This window comes from Salvelinus alpinus, chromosome 19, assembly GCF_045679555.1.
Source record: "Salvelinus alpinus chromosome 19, SLU_Salpinus.1, whole genome shotgun sequence".
Classification (NCBI taxonomy): domain Eukaryota; kingdom Metazoa; phylum Chordata; class Actinopteri; order Salmoniformes; family Salmonidae; genus Salvelinus; species Salvelinus alpinus.
In genome coordinates this window covers 39168483-39191090 of record NC_092104.1, presented here as the reverse complement: position 1 = coordinate 39191090, position 22608 = coordinate 39168483, and the positions used below count along the sequence as shown (strand labels likewise).

General features: G+C 45.6%; 1 protein-coding gene across 2 annotated transcripts in view; it reads left to right on the top strand.

Annotated features, from left to right (window-relative positions):
• LOC139545547 (BICD family-like cargo adapter 1) overlaps window positions 1-22608 on the top strand; it is a 34412-nt gene that overhangs the window by 5971 nt on the left and 5833 nt on the right. For both annotated transcript variants that reach the window (XR_011669086.1, XM_071353450.1), the window contains exons 3-10: window positions 15508-15624; window positions 18490-18501; window positions 19511-19657; window positions 19896-20075; window positions 20524-20742; window positions 21379-21522; window positions 21683-21813; window positions 22014-22134. Coding sequence is in view for 1 of the 2 variants with exons in the window: in XM_071353450.1 (XP_071209551.1) it covers window positions 15508-15624; window positions 18490-18501; window positions 19511-19657; window positions 19896-20075; window positions 20524-20742; window positions 21379-21522; window positions 21683-21813; window positions 22014-22134 (1071 nt within the window). In the remaining variant the exon portion in view is untranslated. The remainder of the gene's footprint in view (window positions 1-15507; window positions 15625-18489; window positions 18502-19510; window positions 19658-19895; window positions 20076-20523; window positions 20743-21378; window positions 21523-21682; window positions 21814-22013; window positions 22135-22608) is intronic.

The following is a 22608-nucleotide window of genomic DNA, read 5'->3' as shown; positions in this document are numbered from 1 at the left end:
CATCCGTCTGCCCAGCGCCGTCAGAGCGGCCCGTCTGCCCAGCGCCGTCAGAGCGGCCCGTCTGCCCAGCGCCGTCAGAGCGGCCCGTCTGCCAAGCACCGTCAGAGCGGCCCGTCTGCCAAGCACCGTCAGAGCGGCCCGTCTGCCAAGCACCGTCAGAGCGGCCCGTCTGCCAAGCACCGTCAGAGCGGTCTGTCTGCCAAGCACCGCATCAGCCAGAGCCTTCCGCCAGACCGCATCAGCCAGAGCCTTCCGCCAGACCGGATCAGCCAGAGCCTTCCGCCAGACCGCATCAGCCAGAGCCTTCCGCCAGACCGCATCAGCCAGAGCCTTCCGCCAGACCGGATCAGCCAGAGCCTTCCGCCAGACCGGATCAGCCAGAGCCTTCCGCCAGACCGGATCAGCCAGAGCCTTCCGCCAGACCGGATCAGCCAGAGCCTTCCGCCAGACCGGATCAGCCAGAGCCTTCCGCCAGACCGGATCAGCCAGAGCCTTCCGCCAGACCGGATCAGCCAGATCCGTCATCCAGCCAGGATCCGTCATCCAGCCAGGATCCGCCAGCCAGCCAGGATCCGCCAGCCAGCCAGGATCCGCCAGCCAGCCAGGATCCGCCATCCAGTCCGGAGCTGCCCCTTATCCTGGTGCTGCCCCTTAGTCCGGTGCTGCCCCTTATCCTGGTGCTGCCCCTTAGTCCGGTGCTGCCCCTTAGTCCGGTGGGGTTAATTTGGAGGGTGGCCATTTGGAGGAGGCTACGAAGGCGGGTAGAGACTATGGTGGGGTGGGGACCACGACCAGCGCCGGAGCCGCCGCCGTGGACGGAAGCCCACCCAGACCCTCCCCTAGACTTTGTGCTGGTGCGCCCGGAGTTCGCACCTTAAGGGGGGGGTTATGTCACGCCCTGGCCTTAGTATTCTTTGTTTTCTTAAGTATTTTGGTTAGGTCAGGGTGTGACATGGGGAATGTATGTGGTTTTTGTTGTGTCTAGGGTGGATGTAAGGTTTAGGGGGTTTATTAGAGTAGTTGGGTTTATGTTTAGTATAGTTGTCTAGCTGTGTCTATGGTTGTGTGTATGTTTCTAGGTATGTCTATGGTTGAGTGTATGTTTCTAGGGTTGTCTATGGTTGCCTGAGTGGTTCTCAATCAGAGACAGATGTCGTTCATTTGTCTCTGATTGGGAGCCATATTTTAGGCAGCCATAGGCATCAGGTTTTTGTTTGGGTCATTGTCTAGTTCTGTTCTATGTCTAGGTCTGTGTCAAGGTTGCATGTTTGCATTTTGTCGGTTAGAGCTTCACGGTTATCTATTTGTTGTTTTTGCTTCGTTGGTTATCTTCTAAATAAAGAGAAGAGGTATTTTTTACACGCTGCGCCTTGGTCCTCTCTCTCTCCCATGGACAATCGTGACAAGGTACTTAACATAATTAAGTTGCAGTTGATTTAAAAGCAGCCCTGGTTGAAATTAAATCTGGGTAGATCTTTTGGGGTAGATGGCCTGCTTACTCCACGACTCTGAGTACACCTCCTCCTAGTGAACCCACACCACCCTGACTCTGGGAACCTCCCCAGTAGTAGAGCCACCAGAGAGAGGACTACTATTAGGATCCAAGTAGGTTTGTGTGTGTGGATAGCCCTAACCAAAGACATGGATTAGGAGATATTTTTGCTTTGTAATGACATTCTTTGAAGCATTAGTAGGGATAAGGATGCTCACAGTTTTATCTCCAGACAGACCTTAGTCTGGTAATATTCACTGCAAAACAAACACCCATTCGTTCATTTTCAAGGTTCTTTAGGTTCTATTCTTTAATATATATTCTCAAGCTTTAGCTCCACTCCGGACACAGTGTGTCCACTGTCTTCCAGTCTAAAATCAAGCACCCTCCCGGTAAGTGACAGAAATAAGAGGTCATCTGTTGCAGGCTGCATTAGAGAGCCTGTAAAATGGTTAGAATCCTATCATGTGGTTGACAGCTCTTCAAAGGGCCGTTCTCAAAATAAAGCTTTAAAGATTACACTCACAACAACAATGCACTCATAAAAACAAGTTTGAGAGAGGAACCAATTGTCTGCTGGAATCAAGTCTCTGATTGGATGCAGCAGGAATTAGCTTGTTGTGGAGGGGCTGGCCACAGGAAGTGATGTAAGACGCAGTGTGTAAAATGCAGCATTGAAGGGATTAGGTCATAATCCTGTGTAATAGCCTTTCCTTATTAATTAAATCAGCAGCCAGAACAACAACACTGCTCCATACTGGGCTCACAGCTAATTAAAAAACTGCCACTCAACTATTTTGTTTGGGTGGAGAAGAGTCTGTGTGTGAGCCATTGCCCCTCATGTCAAAGGACAGTGCAAACCTGGCACTAATACACTAGGACACCATTCTCTGTGAGCTAAACTTAAATCTACAAGAGCACACACGTCACTAACATACAGTGCATTCGGAAAGTATTCAGACCCCTTTACTTTTTTTAAATAAAAATGTTCCTCATCAATCAATACCCCATAATGACAAAGCGAAAACGGTTTTTAGAATATTTGCAAATGTATTAAAAAGAAAAAACAGAAATATCTTATTTACATAAGTATTCAGACCCTTTGCTATGAGACTTGAAATTGAGCTCAGGTGCATCCTGTTTGCATTGATCATCCTTGAGATGTTTTTACAACTTATTGGAGTCCACCTGTTGTAAATTACATTGATTGGACATGATTTGGAAAGGCACACATCTGTTTATATAAGATTCCACAGTTGACAGTGCATGTCAGAGCAAAAACCAAGCCATGAGGTCGAAGGAATTGTCTGTAGAGCTCCGAGACAGGAATGCGTCGAGGCACAGATCTGGGGAAGGGTACAGAAACATTTCTGCAGCATTGAAGGTCCCCAAGAAAACAGTGGCCTCCATCATTCTTAAATGGAAGAAGTTTGGAACCACCAAGACTCTTCCTAGAGCTGGCCGCCTGGCCAAACTGAGCAATCAGGGGAGAAGGGCCTTGGTCAGGGAAGTGACCAAGAACCCGATGATCACTCTAACAGAGCTCCAGAGTTCCTCTATGGAGATGGGAGAACCTTCCTGAAGGACAACCATCTCTGCAGCACTCCACCAATCAGGCCTTTATGGTAGAGTGGCCAGATGGAAGCCACTGCTCAGTAAAAGGCACATGACAGCCCGTTTAGAGTTTGCCAAAAGGCACCTAAAGACTGTCAGACCATGAGAAACAAGATTCTCTGGTCTGATGAAACCAAGATTGTATTCTTTGGCCTGAATGTCAAGCGTCACGTCTGCAGGAAACCTGGCACCATCCCTACGGTGAAGCATGGTGGTGGCAGCATCATGCTGTGGGGATGTTTTCACCGGCAGGGACTGGGAGACAAGTTAGGATCGAGGGAAAGATCAACGGAGCAAAGTACAGAGAGATCCTTGATGAAAACCTGTTCCAGAGCGCTCAGGACCTCAGACTGGTGCGAAGGTTCACCTTCCAACAGAACAATGACCCTAAACACACAGGCAAGACAACACAGGAGTGGCTTCGGGACAAGTCTCTGAATGTCCTTGAGTGGCCCAGCCAGAGCCCAGACTTGAAACCTATTGAACATCTCTGGAGTGACCTGAAAATAGCTGTGCAGCAACGCTCCCCATCCAACCTGACAGAGCTTGAGAGGATCTCTAGAGATGAATGTGAGAAACTCTCCAAATGAAGGTGTGCCAAGTTTGTAGTGTCATACCCAAGAAGAGTCAAGGCTGTAATCACTGCCAAAGGTGCTTTAACGAAGTACTGAGTAAAGGGTCTGAATACTTACAGTACCAGTGAAAAGTTTCTTTATTTTTACTATTTTCTACATTGTAGAATAATAGTGAAGACATCACAACTATGAAATAACACATATGGAATCATGTAGTAACCAAAAAGTGTTAAACAAATCAAAATGTATTTTATATTTGAGATTCTTCAAAGTAGCCACCCTTTGCTTTGATTTCAGCTTTGCACACTCTTGGTATTCTCTCAACCAGATTCATTAGGTAGCCACCTGGAATGCATTTAAATTAAGAAGTGTGCCTTGTTAAAAGTTAATTTGTGGAATTTCTTTCCTTCTTAATGCGTTTGAGCAGTTGTGTTGTGTTGTGACCCGGTAGGGGTGGTATACAGAAGATAGCCCTATTTGGTAAAAGACCAAGTCCATATTATGGCAAGAACAGCTCAAATAAGCAAAGAGAAACGACAGTCCATCATTACTTTAAGACATGAAGGTCAGTCAATCCAGAACATTTCAAGAACTTTGAAAGTTTCTTCAAGTGCAAACGATTTAATCCTTTTTAGAATAAGACTGTAACAAATGGTGGAAAAGGTCAAAGGGTCTGAATACTTTCCGAACGCACTGTATTCATCACCCTCTGTAACGATCGTCGTATAGAGGAGAAGGAGAAGACCAAGGTGCAGCGTGGTAAGTATTCATAATTCCTTTTAATGAATACGAATACTAGAACAAAACAACAAAAACGATAAACGAACAGTTCTGCAAGGTGACATACACTAAACAGAAAACAATCACCCACCAACACAGGTGGGAACAGGCTACCTAAGTATGATTCTCAATCAGAGACAACGATAGACAGCTGCCTCTGATTGAGAACCATACCAGGCCAAACACATAGAAATACAAAACAAGGACAACATAGAACACCAGACATAGAATGTCCACCCAAACTCACGCCCTGACCAACCAAAATAGAGACAAAAAAGGATCTCTACGGTCAGGGCGTGACACCCACAGAACACAGCCACGTAGAGACACACACACACCGACACAGACACTTACACAGACACACTTACTGTATTACTCATACAGACGTAAAGAAAAAAACACCTACAGTAAACCCAGTGGTGTCTGGTAGGCTGGGCTGGGGTGTGAGCTTGGCCAATCATCTAGGGCAGGGTTCCTCAAATGGCGGCTCGCGGGCCAAATTTATTTTATTTTATTGTTGGACATAAAAGACTGTAAAAACACCAGCAAATCAGTGCTTTTAATTTTGAGAATCTGTTCCAAAGTATTCTCACATGTAATAGAGAGAATCAGGTAACTGGCAAAATAAAGGAAATACCATCATAAAGTGTCTTAATAGGGCATTGGGCCACCACGAGCCAGAACAGCTTCAATGCACCTTGGCATAGATTCTGGAACTCCTCTGGGGGGATGTGACATCATTCTTCCACGAGAAATTCCATAATTTGGTGTTTTGTTGATGGTGGTAGAAAACGCTGTTTCTGGCACCGCTCCAGAATCTCCCATTAGTGTTCAATTGGGTTGAGATCTGGTGACTGAGACGGGCATATGGTTTACATAGTTTTCATACACATCAAGCCGTTCGTTGACCATTCGTGCCCTGTGGATAGGGGAATTGTCATCTTATGGGGGCATAGCCATGGAAGGCAAAATAATGGCCTGCCCAGCATTTTTATACATGCTCTAAGGATGCTGGGATGTTAATTTCTTAATAAACTTAGGAAACACACTTGTGTGGAAACAACACCTGCTTTTAATATACTTTGTATCCCTCATTTACTCTACTGTTTCCATTATTTTGGCAGTTACCTGTATATGTGATCATATTTGTAATTTTTATTAGGATCCCCCATTAGCTAACGCCGTAATGCTAGCTAATCTTCCTGGGGTCCAACACCAATTAATAAGACATTACAAATCAAGACTTCACAAACATTCAACAAGTAGACCATACAGACAATTAAAATACCTGACAGGAAACACACTTAACAGTCAGTTGATGCTTTCTATTTCCTGTCCAGTCATATGGTCTATCACATTAGATGTTCTTTTATTTGGGATGGATTTACTTTTTTTCCTGAGAAATATGGATTGGTAAAGAGTTCTGTTCAGCTATGGGTCTATATACAAATGTAAGCAAGGTTTGAAATGATTGTTTTAGTCAAATATTATATATGTTTGGGCTTCTTGCAGTCTACATCCGCTCAACAACAAAAAACTAACTGTAATGAGCTGACTGTATTACCAAGGGCCATGGTTCTGTTCTGCTTCGTTCCTGTCACAGGTCTCTGTTCTAATAACCACCTGTATACAACACACGCGCCTCTCCAGGCCATCAGTTGTGATGATGATCAGAAACACGTGCTGCTGCTCCCATACTCTGTCTGTAGCCATCAGGGATTCTGACAATAGAGCTTCACAGACAGTGATCATTGGTAATGTCAAACTGGAAGACTGACTGATGTCATGTTTTAGTGGATTTCATAATCTACACTCTTAGATAGTCTGTGACTATCATTAAATGGAAAGACTGTTATTTTATCAATCAATTCTCTATGTATAATTATTATTATGTGATTAAACTAATTATGTAAACTTTAATTAACTAGGTAGTTGGGGCACCACGGGAAAGTGTTTATAGAGTCTTTATTTCCCGAATCGACTCTTCAGATATTTTCATATCTTATAGAGTACAGTCTTGTATTAATGTATTGTTATTACCTCATCAGTTCTCATTACTGAACGTCGCAAACCCTTGGATATCTGCACGAACCCTAGCCTCCATAATGAATCAGCGATATACAAATTGGCTTAATTATTTATTTACTAACTAACTAAACAAATCACAGAAATACATAAACAAACAATATAGTCATTGGTTACTAACACAATGCATTGATAAGTCCCTAGTCGACTAAACCGGTATGACGGCTTGGTAGACAATGGAAACTGGTGGGGACAGATAAAGAGCGGGATAGATAAAAATGGATTCACTACACACAATTGATAATTATATTCATTGAAATGCTAATCCTTTGCACATGAACGGCCGCTCATTCAAAAATAATTGCAATGTATATATTTACGCCTGTATGTCGTGGTTGTCTTCTCTGTTGGACTCGCCGGTAAGTCTGCTGGAGAGTCAATTCATCAGAGAGTCTCTGGTTAACTTCCCCAGAAGTCACAATGTCTTTCGTGGTTGTAGCTTTCTCAGCGGCTCTGGATAGTGTTTGTTGTAATGGATACGTCAGGCACACAGATGGTCGTTGCATAGAATAGATACTTCTGCGGTTGTCGGTATTCTCGTACTAGTCTTACGTAATTTCCAGCTGCAGACTAGTAATTCTACGTCTAGGATTTGCTCTTATTCTGTAGTGATCGATAGTCTCAGAGTTGAACCATTTCCAGCCGTGTAGCCAAAGGTCCACGCTGTATGGTCTCAGTAGTTCTTAACCATTTCACATGTAGCGTCAGCTGCATGTTTTATAGTCTGATGGCCTATAGAGTTGTAGTTCTTAACCATTTCACATGTAGCGTCAGCTGCATGTTTTCTAGTCTAATGTACATTTCGTCAGGAGTGGGTTTTATACACTTCTAAGAAAAGGACGGTCCATGACGCCGGTGTAATGTCTATACTCACGTGGGCGTGGCCACTGATTTGGTTAACTTGAAATTAAAACCCATATTTTCTCATTTAGAAGGTTAACATTACATCTTTTCACAAATAGCTTCATGTTTAATCACATACTTTTTACAATATTTAGATGTAACCCCATAATTAAGAAGTGTACACAACCAAAGACACAGTATTGAGTGTTTCCTGTCCTTCATGAGAACACCAAATGAAACACACTCGTCATGACTGTCCCTTAAGTGTCCATGGACCACTCCCACATTCTCAAAAATAGAAATATTGTTTAATTATTCAAACTTTTGATGTCCAAAGGTCTCTCTGTATTTTATGACCGCCATAAAACAGCCGACTTCCCGCTCTCCCCCTCTACGGGAGAGAACACGCTGTAGAGCGGACCCACTGTAACCTGATCCTTCAGATCGTCACAGGAGAGTTATGACAGTGGTGACTCGAGAAACCTTGGAGAACCTTAAGGAACCCCTTCAGATAGATATGTTAGGCCATCCGTGGGAGTAAGTGTCATTCCTGTTTATCTGTTCTGTTGTATTGTCATCACATGTTAAGGTTGAACACTGACAGTTTTGTAGCTTTAATGTGGCTTTCAGAGGTGTAGGAGTTCCTTGAGCCTATGCAAATCCCAAAATTGGAATAGTTACCACTTTATTACTATGTGCAATCATGTTAATATCAAATCAAATTTTATTTGTAACATGCACCGACCGAATAGAGGTGTAGACCTGACAGTGAAATGCTTACTTACAAGCCCTTAACCAACAATGCAGTTTTAAGAAAAATAAGTGTTAAGTAAAAAATAGATAAATAACAAATTACAAATAACAAATAATTAAAGAGCAGCAGTAAAATAAAAGTAGCGAGGCTATATACAGGCTGTTCCGGTACAGAGTCAATGTGCGGGGGCACAGGTTAGTTGAGGTAATTGCGGTAATATGTACATGTAGGTAGTGTTAAAGTGACTATGCATAGATAATAAACAGAGAGTAACAGCAGTGTAAAAAAGGGGGGGACAATATAAATGGTCTGGGTAGCCATTTGATTAGCTGTTCAGGAGTCTTATGGCTTGGGGGTAGAAGCTGTTAAGATGCCTTTTGGACCTAGACTTGGCACTCCGGTACTGCTTGCCGTGCAATAGCAGAGAGAACAGTCTATGACTAGGGTGGCTGGAGTCTTTGACTCCTTTAGGGCCTTCCTCTGACACCACCTGGTATAGAGGTCCTGGACGGCAGGAAGCTTGGCCCCAGTGATGTACTGGGCCGTACGCACTACCCTCTGTAGTACCTTGTGGTCAGAGGCCGAGCAGTTGTCATACCAGTAGGTGATGCTACCAGTCAGGATGCTCTCGATGGTGCAGCTGTAGAACTTGTTGAAATTCTGAGGACCCATGACAAATCTTTTCAGTCTCCTGAGGGGGAATAGGCTTTGCCGTGCCCTCTACATGACTGTCTTGGTGTGTTTGGACCATGATAGTTTGTTGGTGATGTGGACACCAAGAAACTTGAAGCTCTCAACCTTCTCCACTACAGCCCCGTCGATGAGAATGGGGGCGTGCTCGGTCATCCTTTTCCTGTAGTCCACGATTATCTCCTTTGTCTTGATCACTTTGAGGGAGCGGTTGTTATCCTGTCATCACACGGCAAGGTCTCTGACCTCCTTCTAATAGGCTGTCTCATCGTTGTCAGTGATCAGGCCTACCAGTATTGTGTCGTCGGCAAACTTATTGATGGTGTTGGAGTCTTGCCTGGCCATGCAGTCATGAGTGAGTACAGGAGGGGAGTACAGGAGGGGTTGGCTGTGCTGTACAGCCAACCCAATGTCAAGTTCCAACACAGACCCCCTGACATGTACACGCATTGACTTGTGAGTCATCTTCAACCATACGTGTATACTGTAGCTTGAACTGTACAGTATGTTCAGTTCAGGGGTTCCTTGTTACCTACCCTTACCACCTGGGGGCGGCCCGCCAGGAAGTCCAGGATCCAGTTGCAGGGAGGTGTTTAGTCCCAGGGTCTTTAGCTTAGTGATGAGCTTTGAGGGAACTATGGTGTTGAACGCTGAGCTGTAGTCAATGAATAGCATTCTCACATAGGTGTTCCTTTTGTCCAGGTGGGAAAGGGCAGAGTGGAGTGCAATAGAGATTGCATCATCTGTGGATCTGTTGGGGTGGTATGCAAATTGGAGTGGGTCTAGGGTTTCTGGGATAATGGTGTTGATGTGCGCCATGAATAGCCTTTCAAAGCACTTCATGGCTACAGACGTGTCTTGACGTGTAGTCATTTAGGCAGGCTACCTTAGTGTTCTTGGGCACAGGGACTATGGTGGTCTGCTTGAAACATGTTGGCATTACAGACTCAGTTAGGGACAGGTTGAAAATGTCAGTGAAGACACTTGCCAGTTGGTCAGTGCATGCTCGGAGTACACGTCCTAGTAATCCGTCTGACCCTGCGGCCTTGTGAATGTTGGCCTGTTTAAAGGTCTTACTCACATCGGCTACGGAGAGTGTGATCACACAGTCGTCTGGAACAGCTGATGCTCTCATGCATGCTTCAGTGTTGCTTGCCTCGAAGTGAGCATAGATGTATGAATTAGAGGTCGACCGAATATGATTTTTCAACGCCGATAACGGTACCGATTATTGGATGACCAAAAAAAAGCCAATACCGATTAATCGGACGATTTTTTATTTTTTTATTTGTAATAATGACAATTACAACAATACTGAATGAACACTTATTTTAACTTAATATTATACATCAATAAAATCAATTTAGCCTCAAATAAATAATGAAACATGTTCAATTTGGTTTAAACAATGCAAAAACAAAGTGTTGGAGAAGAAAGTAAAAGTGCAATATGTGCCATGTAAGAAAGCTAACGTTTAAGTTCCTTGCTCAGAACATGAGAACATATGAAAGCTGGTGGTTCCTTTTAACATGAGTCTTCAATATTCCCAGGTAAGAAGTTTTAGGTTGTAGTTATTATAGGAATTATAGGACTATTTCTCTCTATACGATTTGTATTTCATATACCTTTGACTATTGGATGTTCTTATAGGCACTTTAGTACTTCCAGTGTAACAGTATAGCTTCCATCCCTCTCCTCGCCGCTACCTGGGCTCGAACCAGGAACACATCGACAACAGCCACCCTCGAAGCAGCGTTACCCATGCAGAGCAAGGGGAACAACTACTCCAAGTCTCAGAGCGAGTGACGTTTGAAACGCTATTAGCGCACACCCCGCTAACTAGCTAGCCATTTCACATCGGTTACACCAGCCTAACCTCGGGAGTTGATAGGCTTGAAGTCATAAACAGCACAAAGCACAGCGACGAGCTGCTGGCAAAACGCACGAAAGTGCTGTTTGAATGAATGCTTACTAGCCTGCTGGTGCCTACCATCGCCCAGTCAGACTGCTCTATAAAATCATAGACTTAATTATAACATAATAACACACAGAAATACGAGCCTTAGGTCATTAATATGGTCGAATCCGGAAACTATCATCTCGAAAACAAAACGTTTATTCTTTCAGTGAAATACGGAACCGTTCCGTATTTTATCTAATGGGTGGCATCCATAAGTCTAAATATTACTGTTACATTGCAAAACCGTCAATGTTATGTCATAATTACGTAAAATTCTGGCAAATTAGTTCGCAACGAGCCAGGCGGCCCAAACTGTTGCATATACCCTGACTCTGAACGCAAGAGAAGTGACACAATTTCACCTGGTTAATATTGCCTGCTAACCTGGATTTCTTTTAACTAAATATACAGGTTTAAAAATATATACTTCTGTGTATTGATTTTAAGAAAGGCACTGATGTTTATGGCTAGGTACAGTCGTGCAACGATTGTGCTTTTTTCGCAAATGCGCTTTTGTTAAATCATCCCCCGTTTGGCAAAGTTGGCTGTCTTTGTTAGGAAGAAATAGTCTTCACACAGTTTGCAATGAGCTAGGTGGCCCAAACTGCTGACTCTGTTGCAAGAGAAGTGACACCATTTCTCCTAGTTAAAAGAAATTCATGTTAGCAGGCAATATTAACTAAATATGCAGGTTTAAAAATATATACTTGTGTATTGATTTTAAGAAAGGCATTGATGTTTATGGTTAGGTACACGTTGGAGCAACGACAGTCCTTTTTCGCGAATGCGCACCGCATCGATTATATGCAACGCAGGACACACTAGATTAACTAGTAATATCATCAACCATGTGTAGTTAACTAGTGGTTATGATTGATTGATTGTTTTTATAAGATAAGTTTAATGCTAGCTAGCAACTTACCTTGGCTTCTTACTGCATTCGCGTAACAGGCGGGCTCCTCGTGGAGTGCAATGTAATCAGGTGGTTAGAGCGTTGGACTAGTTAACCGTAAGGTTGCAAGATTGAATCCCCGAGCTGTCAAGGTAAAAATCTGTCGTTCTGCCCCTGAACAAGGCAGTTAACCCACCGTTCCTAGGCCGTCATTGAAAATAAGAATGTGTTCTTAACTGACTTGCCTAGTTAAATAAAGGTGTAAAAAAATATATAAAAAATACCGATTTCCGATAGTTATGAAAACTTGAAATCGGCCCTAATTAATCGGCCATTCTGATTAATCGGTCGACCTCTAGTATGAATATTACATTAGAATATGTAATATGCACACACATTCAAGGGCAATTGAAATTTGCAGTGTATAAACTTAACACGATGACCAGGAAGGACATTTACTCTAATGGGTGGAAGCCACGCCTCCACTCTTCTGATAGGCTGCCGCCTCTACAATATATTATTAAAAAGGTTCAACGTTCAACCCCGTCCCATCACAAAAAGGTTCTGGTTTGAACCTTTTCACAGGGGTTCCTCGAAGACTCATTTCAGAGGGGTTCCTTTTGGAACTAGATAGGTTCCCCCTGTGTGACAATTTTTAGAATCCCAAAAGATTCTTCCAGGCTCCTTTACTTCTAAGAGTGTGGGTCCATAGACTAGTGTACACTGTGCTATGACTAAGGGAAATGCCAGAAATATGGCCACCAAGTCACACAGCTCCACCAGTCATGTCTCCTCTCTCTGGTTGCTATGACAACCCGGGTGTCACATGTGAGATTCCATGTGTTGCCATGGAAATGTGCTCTGCATCACTGTGTGCTGTATAGCCAACCCAATGTCAGGTTGCAACACAGACCCCCTGACATGTACACACATTGACTTGTGAGTCATCGTCAACCATACGTGTATACTGTAGCTTGAACTGTACAGTATGTTCTGCTTCCTGAGAGGGCAGAGAGAGAAAGAGGGAACAGATAAGCCATTGGAAATCCCTGACTTAATTAGCTATGTAAAAAAATAAGAGGATACAAGTGCCCTACCCCATCTCAATTTCACACCCATAGGCGTAAGCAAGAACATTACACCGGAAACCTCCGAAAATCTGTTACGTTCTTGTACATACGCTATGGATTAGGTTTGTATGTAGCAAAGATACGTTTCCTCTCCTATCAAAGACTAGTGTAAATGAAAAAGTTTAGAGAATCTTGTGATTCCCCCTTTGAAAGAGAATGACTTGGCACAAGTTACCTTTGTGTCCAGACTCTGGAGGAAGAATGAGCGTTACGCTAGTCTCTCAGTTGATTGAGCCCTAGTTTGTTGGCCTGGATTCTGTCGCAATAGTCCGTTTTCCCCCATGTACTGATCATGCTTGATCTGGGATCTGAGGATTTGACGCTCGGATTAAGGGAAATATCAGTAAATCTGGCAAACCACAGTGAAATATCCTGTTTCTCCTGTAATCTCAATCTGCCAGGCACAGTGTGATACTGTGTCAAATGTCACATTCCCACTGTGACTGGGCTCTGTATAGACATCCACTGAGGAGAGATACATCAGTCAGGTCAGAGAGGAAGAGCTATATGCATCATCCTGGCCTGGTTAGGAGAATGTGAAGCTCATTCCGAATGGCAGAGTAGAGCTGGTGTGTTGTACACTATGTCTGAATGTCTATAAATGCATCAAAGTGAATATGATTCTGCATTTAGTGCAGGTTACATATCATTCATCCCATGCATCGCTGGGGACAACAAGGTGCCATTATGAAAAAGGGGTACATGGACTTAGATGTGGAAGGGATTCAATGCTGAAAGAGCCACAAAAAATGTTGTAAGCACAGTGCATGTACCAAACTCTTCCTGTGATAAGGTACAACTGAAAGTGTCTAGTTTACAGATTGTTCTGCCCTTGGTTACCCAGACAGAATACATCAATGTTACAACTCCTCTCTGAGTTATTTAAGGACACAAGTGCATCAAGTGTGAATGGAAGTCGGCCATTTTTTACAGCAGACATTAGAGTGGAATTCTCATTTCACCTTTAAAAGCGTTCCAAAAAACACTACGCCATGCTGCTTTCCAAATCTCAAACAGCTGTCCAATGCAGAAACCATTACCCTCTCACCTAAATCTTAAATTCACTTACAGTAGACTTACTGTAGTAGAAAAGATAACACGGACATGGCATTAGAGAGTGGCTGTAGCCTTCTTCTGACCTGTCTCATGCAGTCACTATTCACCAAGGCCTTACCAGTCACCAGTGTGGCCAACACTGCAACCACTGACTGAAATAACCTATAAACATCACACTGCTACCTAGAGGCAAACATATTGAAAATCCTGCCACGGATATTATCTTTGTAAACCCATGTAGAGATTTGATTCCACCTGGTTCTTATTTGTCAGAGGTAGTATACACCTGACCTTTGATTGTGGACAGGAATCAACCTGTTGGATGAGTGTTCTCTAGAATCTCTAATGAGGACACAGATCTATTAGATTCTAGACACTGAAGTTCCATGATGGAGTGAAATACTGTAGTCAGAGAATTGTGTAAACGCATCGTACAGTGTGTACAGGCAGTTTATCATATCTCTATATTCTCAGTAAGATCTGTTAAGTTGAATTTGTCTCTAAATCAATGATTGCTTTGTTATATGGCATTTATATTTCTCAGTGCAGAGGCTGGAGAGGAGTGAGTGAGTGGTATCCCGGATTCCACCGTCCATTACCATGGCAGTGATGATGACAATCAGAGTCTGGGCTTCCTGAGTGCAGCCTCACTTATGCTAATGAGATTCTGTCGGTGTGACTCTGCGATCTGCACTCGGCCGGTAGGCAGTGGGGTGATCAGAACAGTCCAATGATCTCAGCCAGGGAAGGGGCTTCTCCTGCACTCTGCTGCACTCAGAAGGAGGGGCCCAGCTTCAAATGGAACATTCCAGATTCTAAAGGCCAAGAGTTACTCAAACCTGTGCTATCACACGAACAGTTCTACTGTGCAGCTGAATGTACCAGTTCCAGGAACACTGTGGTGATTCAGAGGTAACATTGTGTCAAATCAAATAGCACTCAAAGCATTTACAATGTTGGTTACTCACTCAGAACGTGTCTCACCATGGGCTCCCGAGTGGCGCAGCGGTCTAGAGGCATCACTACAGTCCCTGGTTCGTATCCAGGCTGTGTAGCATCTGGCCGTGATTGGGAGTCCCATAGGGCGGCGCACAATTGGCCCAGCGTCGTCCGGGTTTGGGCGGGGTAGGCTGTCATTGTAAATAAGAATTTGTTCTTAACTGACTTGCCTAGTTAAATAAATGTTAAATCAAATAAAAATGTATAGATTGCGCAATGTGAAGTATGTAAGGGGCATTAGTGTGTGTGGACAATATGTTGTGAACATTTCATTGTGTGTGAGTGTGTCAGTATTGTTGTGCATAAGAAGTGATGTCACGCTGCTCTGAATCAAGCGCTGGAGGGATGAGTTATGTTCCCAGAGCTGTGGTGAACACTAGGCTCCTTGCTGAGAGACGCACTCAAAGCAACAAACAACAGGAGTTGCTCTACACTGAACAACAGACTGCATAATACTGAACTGTTCTGAATTATGACTTTACAACACTACCCTTATGCACTTTGTATTATATGCAGAAGATGTTTATTTGTAATCTGGTAATGCCCCTGAGGGAGTGAATAAAGTTGAATGTTATTCAATTATTTCTTAATGTCTTTTGTGCTAACACCCTGTGTCTGGGGTGTGTTTCGTCTCCAGGCTACAGAGGTGGAGAGGCAGCTGTCCACTCAGGTCCACTCGTTACGGGATGACTTCAGAGAGAAGAGCGTCTCCACCAACCAGCACATGACACGACTAGAGAGCCTACAGGCTGAGGTGAGACTAGAGGGCCTACCGGCCGAGGCGAGACTAGAGGGCCTACCGGCCGAGGCGAGACTAGAGGGCCTACCGGCCGAGACGAGACTATAGGGCCTACCGGGCGAGACTAGACGAGACTAGATGGTCTACCGGCCGAGGCGAGACTAGAGAGTCTACCGGCCGAGGCAAGACTAGAGAGACTACCGGGCGAGACGAGACTAGATGGTCTACCGGCCGAGGCGAGACTAGAGAGCCTACCGGCCGAGGCGAGGCCAGAGAGCCATCGGCCGAGGCGAGACCAGAGAGCCTACCGGCCGAGGCGAGACTAGAGAGCCTACCAGGCGAGGCTAGAGAGCCTACAGGCCGAGGTGAGACTAGAGAGCCTACATGGCCTACCGGCCGAGGCGAGACTAGAGAGTCTACCGGCCGAGGCAAGACTAGAGAGCCTACCGGGCGAGACGAGACTAGATGGTCTACCGTCCGAGGCGAGACTAGAGAGCCTACCGGCCGAGGCGAGACTAGAGAGCCTACCAGGCGAGGCTAGAGAGCCTACAGGCCGAGGTGAGACTAGAGAGCCTACAGGCTGAGGTGAGACTAGAGAGCCTACAGGCTGAGGTGAGACTAGAGAGCCTACAGGCTGAGGTGAGACTAGAGCCTACAGGCTGAGGTGAGACTAGAGAGCCTACAGGCTGAGGTGAGACTAGAGCCTACAGGCTGAGGTGAGACTAGAGAGCCTACAGGCTGAGTTGAGACTAGAAAGCCTACAGGCTGAGGCGAGCATAGAGAGCCTACCTGGCTGAGGCGAGCATAGAGAGCCTACCTGGCTGAGGCGAGCATAGAGAGCCTACCTGGCTGAGGCGAGCATAGAGAGCCTACCTGGCTGAGGCGAGCATAGAGAGCCTACCTGGCTGAGGCGAGCATAGAGAGCCTACCTGGCTGAGGCGAGCATAGAGAGCCTACCTGGCTGAGGCGAGCATAGAGAGCCTACCTGGCTGAGGCGAGCATAGAGAGCCTACCTGGCTGAGGCGAGCATAGAGAGCCTACCTGGCTGAGGCGAGCATAGAGAGCCTACCTGGCTGAGGCGAGCATAGAGAGCCTACCTGGCTGAGGCGAGCATAGAGAGCCTACCTGGCTGAGGCGAGCATAGAGCGCCTACCTGGCTGAGGCGAGCATAGAGAGCCTACCTGGCTGAGGCGAGCATAGAGAGCCTACCTGGCTGAGGCGAGCATAGAGAGCCTACCTGGCTGAGGCGAGCATAGAGAGCCTACCTGGCTGAGGCGAGCATAGAGAGCCTACCTGGCTGAGGCGAGCATAGAGAGCCTACCTGGCTGAGGCGAGCATAGAGAGCCTACCTGGCTGAGGCGAGCATAGAGAGCCTACCTGGCTGAGGCGAGCATAGAGAGCCTACCTGGCTGAGGCGAGCATAGAGAGCCTACCTGGCTGAGGCGAGCATAGAGAGCCTACCGGCTGAGGCGAGCATAGAGAGCCTACCTGGCTGAGGCGAGCATAGAGAGCCTACCTGGCTGAGGCGAGCATAGAGAGCCTACCTGGCTGAGGCGAGCATAGAGAGCCTACCTGGCTGAGGCGAGCATAGAGAGCCTACCTGGCTGAGGCGAGCATAGAGAGCCTACCTGGCTGAGGCGAGCATAGAGAGCCTACCTGGCTGAGGCGAGCATAGAGAGCCTACCTGGCTGAGGCGAGCATAGAGAGCCTACCTGGCTGAGGCGAGCATAGAGAGCCTACCTGGCTGAGGCGAGCATAGAGAGCCTACCTGGCTGAGGCGAGCATAGAGAGCCTACCTGGCTGAGGCGAGCATAGAGAGCCTACCTGGCTGAGGCGAGCATAGAGAGCCTACCTGGCTGAGGCGAGCATAGAGAGCCTACCTGGCTGAGGCGAGCATAGAGAGCCTACCTGGCTGAGGCGAGCATAGAGAGCCTACCTGGCTGAGGCGAGCATAGAGAGCCTACCGGCTGAGGCGAGCATAGAGAGCCTACCGGCTGAGGCGAGCATAGAGAGCCTACCGGCTGAGGCGAGCATAGAGAGTCTACCGGCTGAGGCGAGCATAGAGAGGCTACCGGCTGAGGCGAGACTAGAGATGCTACCGGCTGAGGCGAGACTAGAGATGCTACCGGCTGAGGCGAGACTAGAGATGCTACCGGCTGAGGCGAGACTAGAGATGCTACCGGCTGAGGCGAGACTAGAGAGCCTACCGGCTGAGGCGAGACTAGAGAGCCTACCGGCTGAGGCGAGACTAGAGAGCCTACCGGCTGAGGCGAGACTAGAGATGCTACCGGCTGAGGCGAGACTAGAGATGCTACCGGCTGAGGCGAGACTAGAGATGCTACCGGCTGAGGCGAGACTAGAGAGCCTACTCCAGGAGGTACGAGACTAGAGAGCCTACTGGCTGAGGCGAGACTAGAAAGCCTACAGGCTGAGGTGAGGCATGGGCGGAGTCATTTTTAACCGTCTCAAAAATCAATACCTTCCTTAAAATGTATTTCAACTTGAGATGCTACCGGCTGAGGCGAGACTAGAGAGCCTACCTGGCTGAGGCGAGACTAGAGAGCCTACCGGCTGAGGCGAGACTAGAGATGCTTCCTTAAAATGTATTTCAACTTGACAGATATTACCTATGAAATATATTCCCAGTCATTATCAAAGTGTTGTTTATTTAAAATGTTCTTTTAAAATGCTGTGTGGGTTTGAAAAAGTAATATCCTGAGATATTAGAATATGCACACCTCAAGTTGTGCTTGCTATCAAACTAATTCAAACAGTTGAGTTAAGTGAACAAATATATAAATCTGTTTTCCTTTTCTATCAATCATTCCCTGTTCCCCTCCTCTAATACCGTGATTGAATCCTTCCTCTTGACTGGAGCAGCAAGGGCTGGAAGTGAGTGGTTATATTGGTTTGTCTGCATGCTGCATGTCACATGTGTGTACATGTTCCACTGTACTGCTATGGAGCGTGAGATACTGTAGCCTACCAGGGGAATACACAGTAATATCAGTCATGTGTAATATCAGCCATTAAGCTCAGGGTCATAGGATGATACCATGACATACAGTACAGTATATAATATCTCTCAGCCTCCTCTTTTAAAGTGGGTCTTATTGGAGAGGAATAACCCACTGCGGAGACCGCGCTGTAATTGGGTGAAAACAATACCATTCTATATTTAGCTCAGATATACTGCAATGTCTGGGTGTTCGCAGGATTGCAACGGGTGTTCTTAATGTGACAAGGATGAATATGTCACAGTCCTGCTAGACAAAGAAAATCACAGCAATGTCAACCAAAATGTCTGAAGGACACACGGAGAACATAAAGCTACAAAGATGTCCACATGATGGCAAAGTCAGTGAGCTGAGCTGTACACGCAATGTCAGCCTCCTGCGCTGTGAAGGAGATCAACAGACGTAGGTCAAAGCATGGCTGGGGGATAACGAGAAAGAACAAGAGCTGATGTTTGTTTAATGGAGTAAGCTGCTCAGCTGGCTACCGAACATATTACACACAAACTCGCCTTGTATCTCTAGAAATGTGCGGTGTTCGTGCAATGTTAGCCTTCAGTCCACTGTACAGTATAGACTGATGAAGTAATAGACTGTTATCAGGTTTATTTGGAATATCAACTTATCGCAGAGACATTCCTGTATGTGAGGGAGGCAGAAACCGCCTACTCCTAATCGCCTATGCTAGGCAACAAACATTCTTTGGACCAGAGGGAGTACTTTAATCTTCTGGAAGATTTGAACTCTCCTCAGAGTCATGAAAGAAACAGGTTAACACTAGAGGGCTAACACTGAGTGCAGATAGCTACCAAAACAGTTTCTCCTATCTGTCCTTGGTTACATAGCACAATGTGTAACTTGGCTATTGGGGTTATGTATTTTGTCAGATTAAGATGCTGTCGGAGCGTAAGAGAGAGCTGGAGGATCAGGTTAATGCCGTACTAGAGGAAAACGAGCTACTGCAGAACACTGTTGAGGACCTGAGGGAAGGGACACTAGTGCTGGAGAAACAGTACCACGAGAAGGTCTTACAGGTACGATCTCTGACATTCTTTAGGGATTTTGATAGAACTGTTGTACTGTGTCATAATATTCCTGTGTAATGTGTGAGTGTGTATGTTGGTGTATAGATATCTGTACAGTACGAGTATTTCTGAGTGTGTTGTGTTGATCTGTATGGTATCAGGGCTCTGTGTTGACCACTGTGTTGACCACTGTGTTGACCACTGTGTTGACCAGTTTGTTGACTGCTGTATTGCTGTACATGTCCAGTTACGGCAGAGCCAGCTGGAGCTCCAGGAGGTACGGGTGTCCCACAGACATCTGAGTGCCCGCTTTGAGGAGGTCACAGAGGAGAGAAGTCTCCAAGGCCTCAGCCCAAACCCTGCCAGCCTACTCTGTGAGATAGAACAGAGCATGGAGCAAGAGGAGCAGGAACAGGAGAGGGAGCAGGTACACACATGCAAACACACACACAGGTGCGCATGCATGCACAAACACTGTTGATGAGAGAGAGTGGCATACAGAGAATCCTTGTTGTTCTATAAGTGATCTACAGTGTATCATGCAATGGTGGTATAGTGGTGAGCATAGCTGTCTTCCAAACAATTGGCCTGGATTCGATTCCTGGCCATCGCAGCCAAACACTTTATGTGGACGGCAGGTAGCCTAGCGGTTAGAGCATTGGGCCGGTAACCGAAAGGTTGCTCATTTGAAACCCTAAGCAGACAATGTCAAAAAATGTAACCATAATTGCTTCAGGGATGCTGGACAATGGTGACCCTGGCCAATTGACACGTGTGTTAATACATACTTATACATAGGAGAAATGTAAGCACTCACCAACTAATTATTATTATTATCAGTGGTCTTTGCTAAGCAGCTTTCCCTCTGTCTCCAGCTGCGTCTCCAGCTGTGGGAAGCCTACTGCCAGGTGCGCTCTCTCGTCTCCCACCTGCGAGGCAACGACATCACAGACTCAGCCCTGTCCACAGACTCCTCCATGGACGAGTCCTCTGAGACATCCTCAGCCAAGGACGTTCCCATGGGGAGCCTACATGCCAGTCTACTGGAGCTACGCAGACTCACACAGAACCTGCTAGACGGCAATGAGTCCACGGTACGGACCTTTCACACAGATATATGAAAAATACTGACCAGATATACTATACAGATGTACACTGAGTGTAAAACATTAGGAACACCTTCCTAATATTGAGCCTCAATTAATCGGGCATGGACTACAACATGACTCCAATGCGTCCCACAGTTGTGTCAAGTTGGCTGGATGTCCTTTGGGTGGTGGACCATTCTTTATATACACAGGAAACTGTTGAGTGTGAAAACCCAGCAGCGTTGCAGTTCTTGACACACTCAAACCGTTGTGCTTGGCACCTACTACCATACCCCCATTCAAAGGCACCCTCTGAATGGCACACATACACAATCCATGTCTCAATTGTCTCAAGCCGTTATTTAACCGGTCTCCTCGCCTTCATCTACACTGATTGAAGTGTATTTAACAGGTGGTATCAATAAGGGATCATAGCTTTCACCTGGATTCACCTGGTCAGTCTATGCCATTGAAAGAGCAGGTGTTCCTAATGTTTTGTACACTCAGTGTATAGTTCCTCCATGCATCTAATAAAGAGTGTGAACTATTCGATACACACTCAAAACAAATCAGAATTACAATTGAGTGGAAATCACAATATAATGAACCTATGTGTGTGTTGTTGTGGTTGTGTGTGAGCAGGGTTCTCGGCGAAGTGACGAGGAGGCTCTAGAGGACCAAGTTCGAAAGCTTGGGGAAGAGCTGCGAGGAGTGAGAGAGCTGTACGAAGCAGAGCAGGATAGAACACGGAACAGCCAAGAAGAGGTTCTACAACTCCATAATCAGGTACTACTGCACACCGAGCTTTATCATCGCTGTTGTTCTCCAACAAGATCACTTCAGCACAGCGTTGTTATTCAAGCGAGACACATTCGATGGGATTTCTCATTTATGAGGCTGACAATGTGTCTGACAATGTCTATGTCATTCCTCCCCTGTCCTGCAGATTGCGATGCTTTCTGTGGAGATGTGCTCTGTACAGGAGGAGAGTGAGCGTATGAGGGCCATGTCTGAAGCACGAGACCCCAGTGAACAGCTCCAAAGTGCTATACAAGACCGAGACAACGCTATTTCTATGTAAGACCACACAACATAACTCATCATCTGGGCACAACCAAATTAAATGTGCTTCCTGTGTAAAATCACTACCAATGTAATAGACTAGCATATAACAACAATTAGTCTTTTTACATTCATCTCCAAATAAGCAAGCCAGTCATAAAGAGAGATGTTGTCTGTCTCTAAGCTGTGTGTCTGTGTGTCTGTTTGCCTTACAGGAAGAAAGTGGTGGAGATGGAGCTGGCCAAGTGTAAGATAGATATCATGTCTCTGAACAGCCAGCTCCTGGACGCCATCCAGCAGAAGCTGAACCTATCACAGCAGCTGGAGGCCTGGCAGGTGGGTCAGAGGTCAGGGGGCATGAGGGGGCACGCTAGGCCACTCATAGTGTGAGCTATTATTTGATTAGATTTAAAAACACAATTCAGCCACATGTGTATACACTGTATTTAAAATAATCGAGGGTAACACAATAATGTTTAACAACTTATTTCCATTGTTACTGAATGGACTGCCAAATTGAATGGGCTGTCAAACAGAGCTATATATATATAATAACAGATATGAATATGTATCTGAATGACAACATGTATAAATGATTACATTCACACAGTAATTATCATTCTTAATGTGTACTGTATTTTATTCATTAAATAAGAGTATACTAGCGGACTGAAAATGTGTGTATGGTGATCTTTTCCACACCACATCCTGTCCTCTCCTCTAACTTACCACTGTCCAATGTGTGTGTGTGTGTGTGTGTGTGTAACATGTACAATACTGTACGTACTCTGAGTCGCCAATTTACACGAG